This window comes from Lagopus muta, chromosome 5, assembly GCF_023343835.1.
Source record: "Lagopus muta isolate bLagMut1 chromosome 5, bLagMut1 primary, whole genome shotgun sequence".
Lineage (NCBI taxonomy): Eukaryota > Metazoa > Chordata > Aves > Galliformes > Phasianidae > Lagopus > Lagopus muta.
Window position 1 is genome coordinate 34,267,439 of NC_064437.1, and position 16,282 is coordinate 34,283,720.

Here is a 16,282-nt window from a genome sequence, read left to right on the forward strand (position 1 = left end):
ACTGAAGGTAGAAAACTCTCATTTGATGAGACATGACTGAGAAGTACTTGAGAATTTGGGAGCTCTGTCATAGTAAATAAACCCATTTTTGCATCTGTTATCACATTGGTATACATTTGGCTCACTCTCTTTCTAAAAATCTAATGTTTTAAAATCCCAGGTTTGAAAAATCTTGTAAACTTCCTTATTTTTGGCAACTGCCTTTTAAGGCTAGTTAGGATTCATTAGCAATTTTCAAAGACTATGATGCACATTATAGAAATGCAGCAAGTTTGATATATAATGAGGAGCAATGCTATCAAGGACTAATGACAAAAGCTAGTTATTCAGCTGCTGGGATAAGCAAGCCAAATAGTAGAGAGGGTGTTGTGTTTTTTTTTTTAAATAAACATTTTGGCGTAGACTATCACATGGGGAAACTGTGTATGGTATTTATAAAGGACAGAACTTCAACAGTGTCACCCTTTTATTTGAGAGTCAGATCCAGAGGAACATCTCATGTTGCATAACTGCCCATCTGCTACGTAGCAACCAATGAGTGTGGTTCAAACAAATGAGTACAGCTTCTCTAAGCAGGTTCAATCCACAAAATGGAATCTGCCATGACAAGCCATAAGTCTGTTCCTAAACCAATCACAACACTCTAATAGAAGAAATTAAAGAATAAAGAATGAAATATATTGTAGAACACCAAAGATCTTAAAAGAGTTGTTAATAGAATGGCATGGAATGGAAGTAGATTTGGAGTGGAAATCCAGATATTTTAAATCTACCCATAAGTTCTGTAAATATTAAGCAATTTAAAATCACTGAAAGAGACCACGCAAAATTGAGAGTGATGCTAGCTCCTGTTTTATTGTATTGTTTTTATTCAAATTGCAAAATCATGTATTACGTACTCTTTAAATAAATCACGTTCCCTTAATATTGCTTCAGCACAACTTGTTTGTGTCTGACCGAATCTAAAAGTTCAGATGAGAGTTACTGCAGAAGAGCATGAAATGTGTGCAAATCAAGGCTAGGCACTTTGCTCTCCTGTTGCTGGTGCTGAGCTCAGAGAAGCTGTGGACTGAGATGCAAGCACAGCCACTCAGCTACATGGACTTGTGATCATGCTTTTCCTGTACCCACATGGGAGATAGTTTGCCAACCAGTTATGGGAAGGGATTGAGAAGGAGATCCCTGGTGTATAAAAAAGTCTTTTGTGAGACTGTATTTATTGTTTGTGCATCCATCTAGCTGCTAATAATACCTGTCTGTTTTCTTGTTGAATTTTTACAGAAAATGACACAGTCCTGTCATGGTGCGAGTGAAAAATTTTTAAGACATCTTACTAAAAGGCATGTGAAATGTGAATTTCCCAATTGCTTATTGTCACTAAAAAGCACAGTGTGCTATATCAATCCAGACTGTGCAGATGTGCTACACTACACTGCAATACCTCTTAATACGAGATATTCATTTCTAAAGTCTGTATGCAAAGTGACACAGCAGTGGTCAGTGGACATGCTTCGGCAGATGGAAAACATATGTTTCTCCTCTTTATTTGTTTACTAAAAAGTGTGTAAATATTGATTCTAGATTAGAAATTTCAGTGCCTAGAGCAAAGCTACAATGAGGTCATATCACTATTGAACCTTAATTACTTTAAGAACTCCTCAAAAGCAATTGTTTCTTCTTCTGCTTAGCAAGAGCTTCAAAAGGCAGTGAGTGTCATTATCTCGGTGTTATAAGGCTTAGCTGCTAATAGAAATGTTGGAATTTATGCTGAAGGAAACATATGGCTTTGCAACTCAGAAAAAGATTTATTTAGTAGTAAAATTTTATTTAGAGATTGCTCATTAATTCTTAAATCAGCTTTTGGTTACAAGTATTTACTTAAGTTTATGCAACATAAATTGCATACAACTAACGCTCAAATTATTCATTATGAATAATGTATTTGAACAAATATAGGCCTTTAATGTGTTTGCAGCTGATTTGTAGTCAGTTGGTATTTTCTATGCCTGTGCTTACTTTTTTCCAAGTTGTTTACTAGTTTAGGTTAGAAGTGGAATTTCACATAGCTGCAGGTATTTACTATGCAGTTGCAAGCTGTGTGATTTATTACTGCTGGTGCTTTTTTTCCCCCTCTCCTTGAAAGTCTCTGGGAGTCCACCTGCCCAACAGTCTCCTAGAATGTTTACTGTGCAGGTAATGGAAAAAAAAGTTGTAAGCTGATTTTAAAAGTTATTCTGCTTCAAATCTCCTTCTGCAAATATTAGTTCATGCAATGGCTGTGGTACCATCTAATAGATTATTGCTCATTCCGCCTGTATGAAAGTGTGTGTCCAAATATTCATGACTGAATAATTTCATGCATAGATAATCTTAGTTCATATCAAAGAATTAGAATGAACTGTGAGAAGTGTTCCAGAACAAAATGTTTTTATGGAAAGAATAGGACTGTATTTTTCAGATCAGTTTGTGAGACATGGCTGGAACAGCTGCTAATCCTGGACCTGTGGGTCCTGTTGCAGCCCTGTTCATCTTTACCCTTGTGGTGGACCTTTGAAACCTGAATGGACCCAGGTAGTTCTCCTGATTCTTTTAATGGATGGGTTTCAAATTGTGGTAGTTGAAGTTTTTGCTCACTGCTCAACCCTTTGCTTGTTTAATCAATGAGTGCTAAATATATGCTGTGCAGATGAAAGAGCTGTGCTTAATATTGCATGTCTTTTGTCCTAGAGTGATATAAACTCGCAGTAATGACTCTTGAGCAGAAAGCAATCAAGTGGTTACAGCTGGGCAGAGGTGAGCATGAATGCACTGTCAAGAACTTGCAGGTCAAATTCCTTGTGTAGATCTGATGCGTGCATCCATCTTTGGCTGAGCACAGATCAGTGCCTGTGCCACTCTCTGTGGAAGGTGTGAAATCCAAAGTTATGCAACTCTTCAAAGCTTTCACATCAATTTCTAAAGAGTTTATACAGAAATGTGTTCTGCTGTTTCTCTCCATACTTTGCTTAGTGCTATCATGGCTGTCTTGTATTTGAATGTGATTTTCCAGTGCAATTTTCCTCTCCTAGTGAAAAGCTAAGCCATTCCTTCCCAAAGGAAGGAAGGCAAAAATAAAAAAAAATAATAAAAAAGGCAAAAATAAAAAATAAAAAATCCCTGTGTGGTAGAATACTGCTGCCTGTTGATATTATTAACATGTTAATATTATTAATACGCCCTGGATCCATAGCAAAGAGACAGAATTTCAGTTAATTTCTGTGGCTCTTGGTAGTTCTCTCACAACTTGAGCTGAGGGAAAAGCCAAATGGTGGGGGGCTATCAGCCATTTTCCCTGGCCCTGAGAAAAATGACACATGGATTGCTTTCCGTGGATCAGTGGCCATGATGCTCTGCTAGGAGACTTTGTTTCCAAGACAACTGTTGCCAAGAAAGACTGGTTTTCCTTGGGAACAATTTCAGTTTGTTATTTCTGTACAGCAAACCTTCTTCTGTATCCACTGTTAGAACTATGAGAGAAGCTCTTGGGGTTCCAACTCCTGGTGGAAATGGAGGAACAGTAAGAAGAGGAAGTCATTCTAATCACCAAGAGGGGGTTTTCAGTCTTACATGGACCTGCACAAAGTTCATGATCTCTCAGAACATGTAGGCACTCTGCAAATACAGGCCCTGAAATAGCACCTGTGAGACTCTTCAGGACATGGTATCAAAGGAATTCCAAAGCTTACAGTTCTCTTCAACAATACTTAGTTGGGAATGGATGGGGTCTTGAGGGATATTCAGTATTTTAATACATCTGTATAAAAATCTTACAATTTAGTACAGAGGCTGTTATTTGCAACTTGTGCGTGCTGAAAGCAGCAGATTCCCCCACCTCACACTAATGTGAAAATCTCATGTTTCTTAAAGTAATGCTTTCGAGACATGCTCTCAAAGGATCATTCTGTTTCCTTTAACATTTCTCTTGATTTTTAGATCATCTGAAAGGTTGCCTTTGCTTCACTTTATTAAAGGTATAGTGATAATGTGTGTCGAGTCAATAATCCCTTTTGTTACAGAGGTTTCTAAAGTTTGTGATGAATATCTTTACTGTCCTAGCATTGGCTTCCCATTTTTTGCATTGAATAGTTCTATTTCAGTTGGAAAGTTTCTTTGATTATGTCATAATATTAGGTCATATTCACCTCAGTGGATTTAATGTAGTTAAGTGAATAAGCTATTCTGGTAAGTACATACACCTACTGACCACCTAGCATCCACCAGAGGTCACTTCCAAGCCACATAATCCATTATCAACTGTGCTTTCAGTTCAGCTGTTAGCTGCTTTTGTTTTGCCCTCAAAAGCCTGCTAATTACTTTGAATCCTGTCTAGAATCATTAAGACACAGAAAAAGAAGATCCTGATGAAACATTAAAAATGTAGGGATTTGATTGGTCCCACAACCTTAGTGGCTAACGATCCCATGCTTTGCAAGATATTAAAGATATATTATTAAATACATTAAGATATATTATTTGTAGATATTAAAGAATTTTAAGTACAACCTGACTCTACCTTGTATAATCTTATCTGGATTCTCATCTTCTTAATCGTCACAAAATCTTTTTCAATATGCACTTAAATTGAAAAGTGAAATGTATTTATAGCTTCTGAAACATCAGCAGCATCTGAGCCTCTCTTGTTTATTGGAGGGGCCTGTTTTTGACAATTTTTTCTTGCAATATGAAGAAAGCCCTCTAGAATTCTTTACTGACTCGTCAATTGGAAGACACGAACAACTCATCCTATTTTGGAAAAGGTGCCATTCTGCATCTTTTGTAGCTGAAGTGAAAATCTGGAAATCAGACGCGATGTTTTATGAGATGTTATTTTCCTCCAGCATCTCATGTTCTTAAAGCTTACACGTCTGTTAGCTCAACCTACTCATTTTCAAGGAGATGGAGGAACTTGTTATATGTGTTCGTGGCAGTCTGTTCCTAAAATGAGGAAACTCTCTGTGAATTGTGAACTCTGTTTGAAATCTCAAGCAAACCCAAACTTCACTTCTTCTCAGTTAAGAAAACGTGTGTTTTGTTTTCTTTTGTTTTTTGGTCTGGTTTGCTTCAGATCCATCTCACTCTCTTTCATCTCCTACATCAGTCTCAGTTTCACGAACTCCAAACCATAAATCAGTATCTCTTTTGAGACTGTAATAAGAATCAGGAATATTTTTTGGTTGTAAGTGTAGTTCCAGACTAAAGTGCAATCATTTAAAGTTTAAGAGAGGAGAAGGTAGTATTTGTACCTAGCTTATCATCTATCTGATTATTAACACCCACTGAAAATTTGCTGGGATGTGCTTGTTTAGGTCTCTTATAAACATACTTCAGTAACATAAACTCGGAGTTTTATACTTTCTGATGCTTGTACTAACTTCTACAATAACTGCTGAGACGAATAATAATTACAATATTACAATATTATTCCTATACCTTCTTTTTTACTATGGTATTCTTGCTAGCATGTTCTACTGTAGAAATTTTGACCTCTTTCACAAGTAATGGACAAGTTTAAATTATTCTTTATGTGGACAGTGAGTACAGGAAATCCTAAGATTTTATCATTGGTGAGGATTGCCTCAAGGTAGCAACCCAGCACCAGAAACAACTATCCATGTAGTCTTTGTGCCTGGCTGACAACTGAAAATAAAGAGAACTCCATCCTTCTTACTGTGCAGAAGTACAGATGCATAGGAGGTTACACAGGCAAGGGATAAATCACTATTAATTCAGAAGAACAGAACAGCTTCCACTTCAGATTTTTTGAAAGGGTTCTAATTATACTCACTGTATGAGCACCTATTAAGAATTGTGCTCCATAATGCCTGGACTCAGATTTTTTTCTGAAATAAGGTTATTCCTAGGGTCTTGTTCTTCAGAACTCTTTAATCCTACCTCTGATTGCCTCAGTGAAAGGTTTGAAATACTTTGTAAGCTCCTGGTTTGGAGATAAGAGCACACTGTTGGTCTGACATCAAAGTGAATCGATGAGCTAGCTGTGCATTATCCACTGCTTTAGCCATACAGTCCTTTGCAAACCTCTAGAAGCTGTCACTCTGCTATGCTGTGATGAAAATAATTGGATGTAGCTCCCACTTCTGTTATTGCCTTATACTGTTGCTGCTGGCGAAGAGGACTCGAAACCGATGGCTCCAAAGGGAACTTTGAGGCTTCAAAAGCCAGGTTTTCTCACATGCTGGGCTGCTTGCTTCTCCAAGAAAATTTGAAGAGCTGCACTTTATGGCAAAGAGCAGACAGACATAAGACAGTTCCTACAACCAAATGACATGCAGGAAGAAATTATATTTGAGCATCTAAGCAGAGAACAACTCAGTACTGAAACTAAATATTTCTAGAAGAAGGGACGGCTTTATAGAAATGAGGAGGAAAAAAAATGAAATGAGAAATCCAGTGAAGAAAACCTTCTAATAATTTTGAATACTGAACCACCTGCCCTCATGATTTTTACATGTCATTTGACTCAGGAATTTATAATAATCCTGAAGGCTTGGATAAATGTATTGTTGTGCTTCTGCTTTGTAAAATTTCTGTGTGATAAATACATCTCTACAAGATGCTTCACATGATATGTTTAGTGTTCTGAGCTGTACTAGGTGAATACTAGGAGTAGGATAATCGCTGAGAACACTGTCTAATTCATACTTTCTCTTTTGCAGGCAGGAAACATTCAGAGAAGTTCAATGGGGGAAAAATAAACCAGAAGTTTCTGTGGATTACAAGGTGACAGTACAAGCTCTGGAAGCCATGCGTTGACAGCATATGGATAGCACATTCTAGTTCTTAGTCAAGATAGCCAATTGATATGGAATTTCCAGCTTCTTATTTAAGGAACTAGACCTCTAATTCCAAATCTTCATGGTGTTGGCTTTCAAATGTTTTTATCAAATCATGGCTGAAAGAGTTTGAATTGATATTTTCAGCTGGAGATGTCTATCAGAGCTTCCTCTGGGTAAGGAAGTTTTCCACAAGCAGAGTTGCTAGAGCCATCTATTCCTCAGAACAACATTTTATACTACTCTTATTTCAGAGCTATCCTTGGCAATATATACACAAAGACAAACTATTCCCCGTCCTTGGACGTGTTTAAGGCCAGGTTGGACGGGGTCCTGGGCAACCTGATCTGAATATGTATGTTGGTGGCCCTGCTAGGCAGGGGGGTTGGAACTACATGATCCTTGGGGTCCCTTCCAACCCGGGTGATTCTGTGATTCTGTGTGATATTCCTATTACTCTAATTTCCATGCAGGCTCTATTGAGAATTTTGGCCTGCTCACTGTGTCACAGTCTTTACAGGAAGAGAAGTAGAGGTGACTTATTTAAATGTTTTATTTCTTCACGCAATGTTGTCTTTTTCTCATCTACACACAAATGTACATGTTTGACTTGGCCAGTTTTTTTGCATGGATAATGCAGAGTATATTGCAGGAAAAACACCCACTTCAGTCAAGCAGGATCCAAGTCTTTATTTGAAGATTATTCCACTGACTGAATAAAGGGGAAAAGCAATACAGTCAAAATGAATACCTTTCAGATAGCCTGTTTTTTTGTTGTTTTTTTTCTTTTTTTTCTTTTTTTTTTTTTTTTCTGTGTGCGTGGGGGGGCTGTTCTGTTTTGTTCTTCATTTGTACTGTAACAAAGTCAATATACATCCAAGGCCAGGCAAAGAGCAAAGGGTTTACTCCCAGAATGTCATACGCAATTCCTGTAAATAGGGGTGGTAAGGTTGAAGTAGATGATCTCTAGGATTGTGCAAGACAGAGATAAGCCAGAAAACCCCAAATAAAGCTCAAAATTACAGCTTTAGTGGAAACTAAAGGACTTTATTTTTTTTCCTCTTGGCAGGCTGGTCCTTCAGATAAAAATCCAGCTATCTTCTGTTTCAATTCTTCTCTACTACGTTCTGTCACACTGGCTGTCAGGAAAGCCAATGAAGTGATAAGATTTTCACTGTGCACTAAGCAGGTAAAGGTGCTGGTGAGTAAAACTCTCTTTTGCTGTAATAAGTATTTGACCATATGGAGGCCTTGCAACCCTTGCAAGTTCAAGCATGCCACTTAGAAAGTGGCTGCCCTTGCAGTGCACAGTAAGCTGATGAAGATGACTTTGAGCAGGATGTGTCTGTCCATTTAACAGCATTCTGTCCCTTAGTATTCTCTATACTAACATACTATTTACTTTTGAAGAGCAGTTTCCCCAGTATTTGACTCAAAAGGGCTGTCCTTTTCTGTCAAATTTAGGCTTCAGGGCTGATGACTCAGAGCTGTCAGCTCCATGATTAGTACTGTTTTGCCTCCTGGCTGCCTCTTCCAGGATCATTTGCCTGATTTTTACCTTCATGGGGTGAGGCATGTCATAATATACTCTTTATGGAGGAATGCAAGAATTTTCTGAGATATATCTCTTGAAATAGCTGTACCAATATCACTTCCAGAACTAGCTACCTTCGAAGTATTAAAGAAGCTTCATTTCAGGGCCTAATTCTGATCCTTCTGCTTAAATATTCTGCAGTTGTGTAAGCCTTGCAACTCACAGAGTGTTACTGCACCCACACTTGGCGTGACTCTCCATGTTGAAATCTCCATCTTCTCTAAATTTAAATATGGATTGCAAAATCTATGTTTCCTATTTTAGGAAATCCCTGAGATTTTTCTGATACAGTGGGAATATTTTGCTTTTTTTTTGTTTTGTTTTGTTTTGTTTTTAATCCAAACTAATGTTGATATAAACTGTCATTAATGTCTTTTTGAAGTGATAAAGCTTCCAGGAAACACTGCCATCAATTTCTTAGAGGGGAAAGAGACCCTTTGGTTTTCCTAGAACAAAGAGTGTTCATCTTGGAAAACTTTAGAGGTAAGCAGGTGGTAGCTTCAGAAGGCCAGCAGCCAAAAACAACACCAGTCTGTGTGTTAGGGACTTTGTAGTGACAGTATTCTCTGCGAGCTTTTGTTTTTAAATTTTTTTTTGTTGGATCATTGTTATGAACTTTTTCATACTGCCTTCATGAAAGACAGAAGTGGTATTTTCCCTGGTACCAAATAATGAGCCAAGTATAAATATCCAACAGAAAAAGCCCTTGGGTGGGTAAGAAGAGCTGTCTTTTGTCCGTGATGCTGGATAGGAAAAATAAATTGGATTCAAGCTCTATTATTACTGGTTAGCTAAGTAATTTCCCTTGTTTTGTTTTGGTATAGGCAGTTGCTCCAGATTTGGATGTGAGCCTACAGAGAAGTATACAAAAAAGTGGTGCTTCTTTAACTGCTTTCTTTTCCTACTGATCATGTTCTCACAGTAATAAGCTAGCGAGTGCATTTTATATTGCACTTTATCAGATGAATCAAGACAGAATAGGATGTTCTCCATGGGGAATTTTTCCTGAGGCTTAAAATGAAAAGTGATTAGCAAAATTCATGCTGGATATGATTGTGCCTCCTTATCCATGCTTAAGACAATACTTCCTTAAACTTGTTTCCTACTTTAGGCTGATCAGTAGAACTGAGAGAAAACAATGGCAGTTGACTTAGTACTTATTTACCCTTTAGGTTTGACAGATCATGTTTGTGGTAGTTTCATTTTGTTGTTTGTTTCTTTGCTTTTGTTTTCAGTTAGACACAAAATATATTGGATATGTTTATATCAAATTTGACCATCATATTAAAATTGAGAATAATTATTTTTGTGCAGTTCATCAGAACATAACGCAGAGCTTTATCTTATGATGTTATTGCCTGTCACTGTTCTGCTCAGAGAGGGCAGCAAAGTATTGCAGTTCTGAGATCCAAGAGAACATCAGCTCTGAGGCATAATACTGAAAAAGTAATGTATCTTTATTAATATACAAGGTGTGAAAGGAGAAATTGAGAGGCAATCAGATGATGATTATCTAAGCATACCTGAAATTTTTGTCCTTTAAGCTATCAGTGTTTGCTAGTACTGAAGATATTATCAAAAGAAATATCTTAATCACTCTTAGTTTCAACGTACAGTAATCCTCATAGCTGTAGAGAGAAGAGTCCCTGCAGAGATTGAATAGCTGGAAAGTTTAGGATTCATTGCAAACTGTCATTCTGTATGAATCATTTGGCATAAAGAGAAATTATTTAAGTTTAAACTTGCTATGAAAAAATGCATTAAAATAAATTAGCAGCATGGTGAAATGGATGATATATTCTTTGTACCTTGACATTTTTGGATTTTTGTAAGCTTCGTTGTTTTTCTTCTGATTTCCATACATAAGTATACAATCAGAGGCTGGATTATATGGTTTATACGCTACCTGCTGTTCTTGCCCTTTGGAACAAAGATTGGAGTATATTTCCTGGGTAACGGAGGCAAATTTTTCCTAGACAACCCTTTAAAATGATCATGTAAATGGATAAATTTGTGATGTGACTCTGCTTTATTTCTCACAGACCCGTGGACTTAGCAATGACTATTCTTCAGCCTTTCAGTGCTTTGCTGCTTTGTCTATCACTGATGATGGCAACAAGTTCACTTACCACAGATAAACCTGAAGAGAAAATGTATTCATGTCCCATCATTCAGTGTAGTGCTCCTGCAGTCAACGGATTACCAGGCAGAGATGGAAGAGATGGTCCCAAAGGTGAAAAGGGAGACCCAGGTACAGAGCATTTATCAGTAGTGTATTTTTGATGCTCCTTTTCATCCCTTTAGTCTTATTTTATGCCTTTTCTGTTATTCCATTTTTCTACTTCTTCTCTGCCATATTAACCTTTTATAGTTTCTGTAAATTTGCAGAAAGCTGTCTATAAAGCACTTGCTCCATTTTTAATTCTATTCTAGATACTTGGATTTAATAAATAAATTTAAAAAAAAAAACCATACAAATATAAAATCCCATTTTCACAGCAGCCCATAGAACGGAGATAAAATGAGATTTTAATCTCAATGTACCATTCGTATTCTGAGCCATTTACAGAGTTTCCTACGTATCATACTAAATTATGTCTGCTTTCCAGTGGCCAGCTCTCAAAACCAGAAATCATGTTTGCTGAAGTTGGCTACTAACCTAATGATGATAATTGGATTGCTTCAAATTAACTAAGTCCCAGCAACTGAATTTCCCTCAAGACATGATTTGACAAACAGTTGCTGCAAACAAACAGATCAGAAAGTGCTTTCTGTCACACAGTACAACGGAGTTACCACCTTTCCCAAGATATAAAATTGTTTCTGAGAAAATATTTAATAAGTACATACAGAACTGTATACCTTCTTACTACATCCTATGCTGTAAGAATGTTTTTCCTCATATTCATATGGAATTTCTTGTTCTGTCACTGGGCATCACTGAAAAGATCCTACCCCCACTTGACTCCCACACCTTATCTATTTATAAGCTTTGATAAGATCCTCTCTCAGTTTCCTCTACCGCCAGCTGAACAGTCCCAGGTTGCTCAGTCTTTCCTCATATGAGATGCTCCAGGCCCCTAATCATCTTTGTGGTCTTCCACTGGACTCTTTCTAGGAGATCCCTGACTTTTTTTGAACTAGGGATGCCAGAGCTGAACACAGTACTCCAAATCTGGTCTCACTAGGGTAGTGTAGATAGTGAGGATTATCTCCTTTGACCCGCTTGTCCCACTCTTTTTATTTCACCCTAGGATATACCATTGGCCTTTCTGGCCACAGAGGCACACTGTTGGCTCACAGCCAACCTGCTGTCCATCAGGACACCCAGATCCTTATACTCAGAGTTAATTTCCAGCAGGTCAGCCCCTAACTTGCACTGACATGCAGTTATTCCTTCCCCAGTGTAGGATTCTGCACTCGCCCTTGTGGAACCCCATAAGGTTCCTTTCCATCCAACTCTCCAGTCTGTCCAGGTATTGCTGAATATCCGGACAGCCTTCTAGTGTGCCAATCACTCATCCTAGCTTTATATCATCTTGTCATGTGTATAGTACTCCTCCTGGAGTTAGTTAATTACTTTTCAATATCCGAGCAAATTCCTATCAGTATGAATATAGCTTGATATGTATTTAAATATTCAAGTTGCCCAGAGAAGCTGTGGATGCTCCATCCCCAGAGGCGTTCAGGCCTGGGTTGAATGGAGCTCTGGGCTTCCTGATGTAATGGGTGGCAACCCTGTCTGCAGTAGGGAGTTGGAACTGGATGATCTTTAAGGTCTCATCCGATACAATGATTCAGTGATATGACATAAGATGTAAAATTTATCTGGAGTATACAAATGTTCAGTATAGACATTTTCAGTATCACGTATCCTCAGTATGCTCTCTGTTGTTTCGTGGCTGAAATATGTAAAGCCAGCACTGCCTGATTAAATAACCACTTCAGAGGTATGCTTGACCTTTATTACATTTTACCTAATTTTCTAAATAACATAAGGTTGGATTACATGTAACGGCTTTCTGATTTTAGAGCATGTGTATCTCTGCAATAACAACGTGTTTATTACATTGGAATTTCATTTTCATAAATAGATATAATAATGAATTTTGTGTCACAGTGATTTTTCATCCAAGTAATGCAGTTCCTAGCAAATGAATATTTTGACAGGTGGAAGGAAGTAGGGGTGGTTTTTGACACAATGAGTGGTTGGAAGATTTCAGCAATGGCAAAATGAAATGATATCGACCATTGGAAGTTAATATAGTATTGTAACACCTTGAGGATATTTTTGTTAGGTGTCTCATTCCTCTCCTTTCTACTGAGTTAGGATTTCTGGCCATGCTCTATTTCTTGGTTCTTTGCTGTTCAAAATGTATATTACCAATTATTATTCTTTTGAGATAAAATGAATTTACTGAGTGGGGTGTTTTTTATTTTTATTTTTTTCAGCAATTGTTTCTACAATTAGTATTCACATAGAATTTGAGGATATGTTGTGTTTCATGTAAAAAACTCAAATACTGAGTATTTCTCAAAAGAAGTTCATCATTCATGAAGTTCAGGGTAACCTTACAGTGCATCACAGGAAACTTAAAATGATGAGTGAGTATTAGGAAATCATGGGTAAACAAGAAGTCGTCTGATGCTGTGAATTATCTCCTTTTCTGATCGGTATAAATGCAGGGACTTTGTTTTGTTGTTGAAAAGCTTTCTCAAAGCAGAAATACAGATAGCTCCACCAACGTTATCTATTTTCCCTTCACTTACCAATTTCATCCCTTTCTTCTGAGTGAATTCATCTCTTTACCTCCTATCCTCAGCTGGGTTTGCAAACATCTTCTTAAGAGAGTCTTTGGTGTTTATGTCTTCTGCACACAGTTGCTAGTTGTTAAACTGTTTCTCAGTTCAGGACTCTCTCCAAACACTAAGGGAACATGGTGGGAGAACACTCTCAGAAAACATTAGAACTATTTTCTCTCAAATCAAACTCTAGGGGAAGGATTGAGAGGTCTGCAGGGTTTGCCTGGAAAAGCAGGACCTCCAGGATTAAAAGGAGAGGTGGGACCACAAGGAGAAAAAGGTCAAAAAGGAGAACGTGGAAGTAAGTAGCAAAGCTCTCGTGTTTCTATAATCTATTTTTCAACCTGTTAGTGTATTATCTTTAAAATATTTGTTATCATGTCTAGCGTTCTTATTATGTCATTTGAAGAAAGGTGTGAAGGTGTGACTTCCAGAAGTGTAATGAGCAAACAAATAAAACGCCTGTTACTTAGGGGATGAGTTGCCCAGCATAACTTGGGAAAAAAAGTGTCTGGAGTCACTAGTTCTTTGTTGTTTGTGTCTAAAATTACAAATCCTTTCACTCAGATCACAAAGGCATTTCCCTTTAATTCTTTGTCTGTTCATTTATTTTCCTCTTTAATTCATTTAAAATGCTTACATTTGTGTTTTACCTTTGAGATCTGGGCTTTTCCAGATGAATTGATGAGCTTGTCAGCTCTGAGAATTCAAAGCCCACCCAAATATTCATCTGAGTTAGAAATGTGGCTCTCTCACTGGCACAATTTCCCAGAGAGTGATTCTGCAATGGTGCCCTATGGTTTCTGCTCTGGAAACCAAATGTCTCTCACACAGATTCACATCAGATGAAAGACAGCAGTGGTGTAGTTATTTTTAAGATAAATTACTAAGTAATACCCTTAATTCTTAGTTGTTGTAACTGATGACCTGCAACGACAAATAACTGCTTTGAAAGCGAAAATACGGGTATTGGAAGATGATTTAAACAGGTACAAAAAAGGTAAGATACAATCATATCAATTTTCTTTTTGGAGTTTCCTTAGAATTATTATAAGATGGTAGACTCCCTTGACACTAATCCTGGATACCTGTTGAAGACAGTAAGGTAAAATAAATGTCTGTCAAAGAAAGCAAATGCATTTCAAAAGGGTTGTTCCAAGCCCAGTCTTATCTATTAAATGAACAAGAGGCTCACTTTACATTGGGGCTTTTTTGTTTGTTTCATGAAAACCTGGCAGGCATGTGAACTATAGATATGTATATTTCTCCTAAGATCATTGTTTTCAAGGCAAATATTCAATTTCCCAGACTCACTAAAGCTGTCCCTTTATTTCTTGTTTGCGCTCCCTGGTTTGAAACTCTGAATTTCATTACAGTCTCTTAGCTTTAGGTATGAAAGATTTCCTAATGGCAGCTCAGTTCCTCTGCATGAATTTTAATTAGTCTCTGATTTTTGCATTGAGACCTGACAAGCTTTTTTTTTGTCCTGCGTATGATTTGATTTAGGGAGCAAGTTCCTTCAGGTCTTGATTCAAGAGCAGTAATAAGATCCAAACAAAAAAAAATATAATAAAAAAAAATATATATATATTAAAAATAAAAAATAAAAATAAAAAATAATATGGGAACAAAAAGATATATGTTAAAAATTACTTGTTATCCAAGCCTTGTGAAAGTCCTGTTTTATTAAAATGTGGATTTGGTATAGCCAGGTGTTAATTTTGTTTGATTTCTGCTGGTTTCTGCCTACTATTACAAGTAGTCTGCTTGTACTAAAACAGTAATAATTGAGATATTATGGATAAATTACTTTAGAATCTTCAATTTATGGTGTAATTCAACATGGTGTTTGCTTTTTCTTCTAGCCATGATTTTAAAGGACGTCGTGAATGTTGCTAAAAAAATGTTTGTCTCAACTGGAAAGAAAGATAATTTTGAAAAGGGAAAATCCCTTTGTGCAAAAGCTGGAGGTGTGCTTGCCTCTCCAAGGAATGAGGCTGAGAATACAGCTTTAAAAGACTTAGTTAGCCCTTCAACACAAGCTTATATTGGGATATCTGATGCACAAACTGAGGGCAGATTCATGTACGTGAGTGGTGGGCCTTTAACTTACAGCAACTGGAAACCCGGAGAACCAAATAATATGAAAAATGAAGACTGTGCAGTGATAGAAGGCTCTGGAAAATGGAATGATTTAGACTGTTCAAATTCAAATATCTTCATTATTTGTGAATTGTGAACAGCTAATAAACAGAAGGAAATCAATCCAACTTTCTTCTCTCAGTTATGTGGTTTTGTAGAAGTCTGTTACTATATTGCTGAATAGAATAATCAGAACCAGATTGTATTTACATTGGTTTTCCCTTTGACATCCAGTTTTGAATCTCCTAATGAAACAGACCTATTTGTTCACTCGTGAATTGTTTAGCACGTGATATGCTGAGGACGTTACGTTTATGCTGTAGGCTTCAGAAAGGTTTAACTCCATGTCAGCTCTAGTATAATGCCCTGGACTCGGTGCCTACTAACATTTGAAATGTATTTTCCATTTCATGTCCTAGCACAATCTGGCTTCGTATCTTTATCTGCATTTTATGAATTGCTGAACTTAAAATGTGAACTAAAATAAATTTTGAACATTTAAACCATGCATCTCATTTGAAAACATGGAAATGTTTGGTTAAGAGAGCATTTTGAATCTAGTTTATGGAATATAATGAGCTATTTTTATACAAATTACTATTATTAGGTGATTAAGCTAATAAATGGTATTTCTGCTCCATTGCACTCATAAATTCCAAGACTAACATACCAACGAACAGGTGTTCATAATGTGGAATTGTAGTTCAGAGACCATCATCTGAGCCATATTACTGTCGCACACGGGAACGCGGTTTCTTCAGAGTCTGAGAAGAAAAGCACGTCATGTTTTCCCTCTGCATTTCTGTCAGGAGACTACAGAGATGACAGCTGGAAATAATAATTGATGCATTCTCTTCTGCTGGTAAAAATTAAGTGTTTGTCTATGGCCTCTGTGATTTGGAACTCAGCCTTC

The 16,282-nt window shown here is 37.1% G+C and overlaps 1 protein-coding gene across 1 annotated transcript; it reads left to right on the plus strand.

Moving 5' to 3' along the window:
- The first annotated feature begins 2,077 nt into the window (after nt 1–2,077).
- LOC125693162 (mannose-binding protein-like) lies at nt 2,078–16,030 on the plus strand. The gene is given in 7 exon segments (XM_048944711.1): nt 2,078–2,571; nt 6,714–6,777; nt 7,900–8,031; nt 10,498–10,675; nt 13,421–13,528; nt 14,138–14,227; nt 15,093–16,030. Coding segments are annotated over 7 exon segments (1,044 nt in total). The 5' UTR covers nt 2,078–2,473; the 3' UTR covers nt 15,467–16,030.
- Nucleotides 16,031–16,282: the final 252 nt, after the last annotated feature.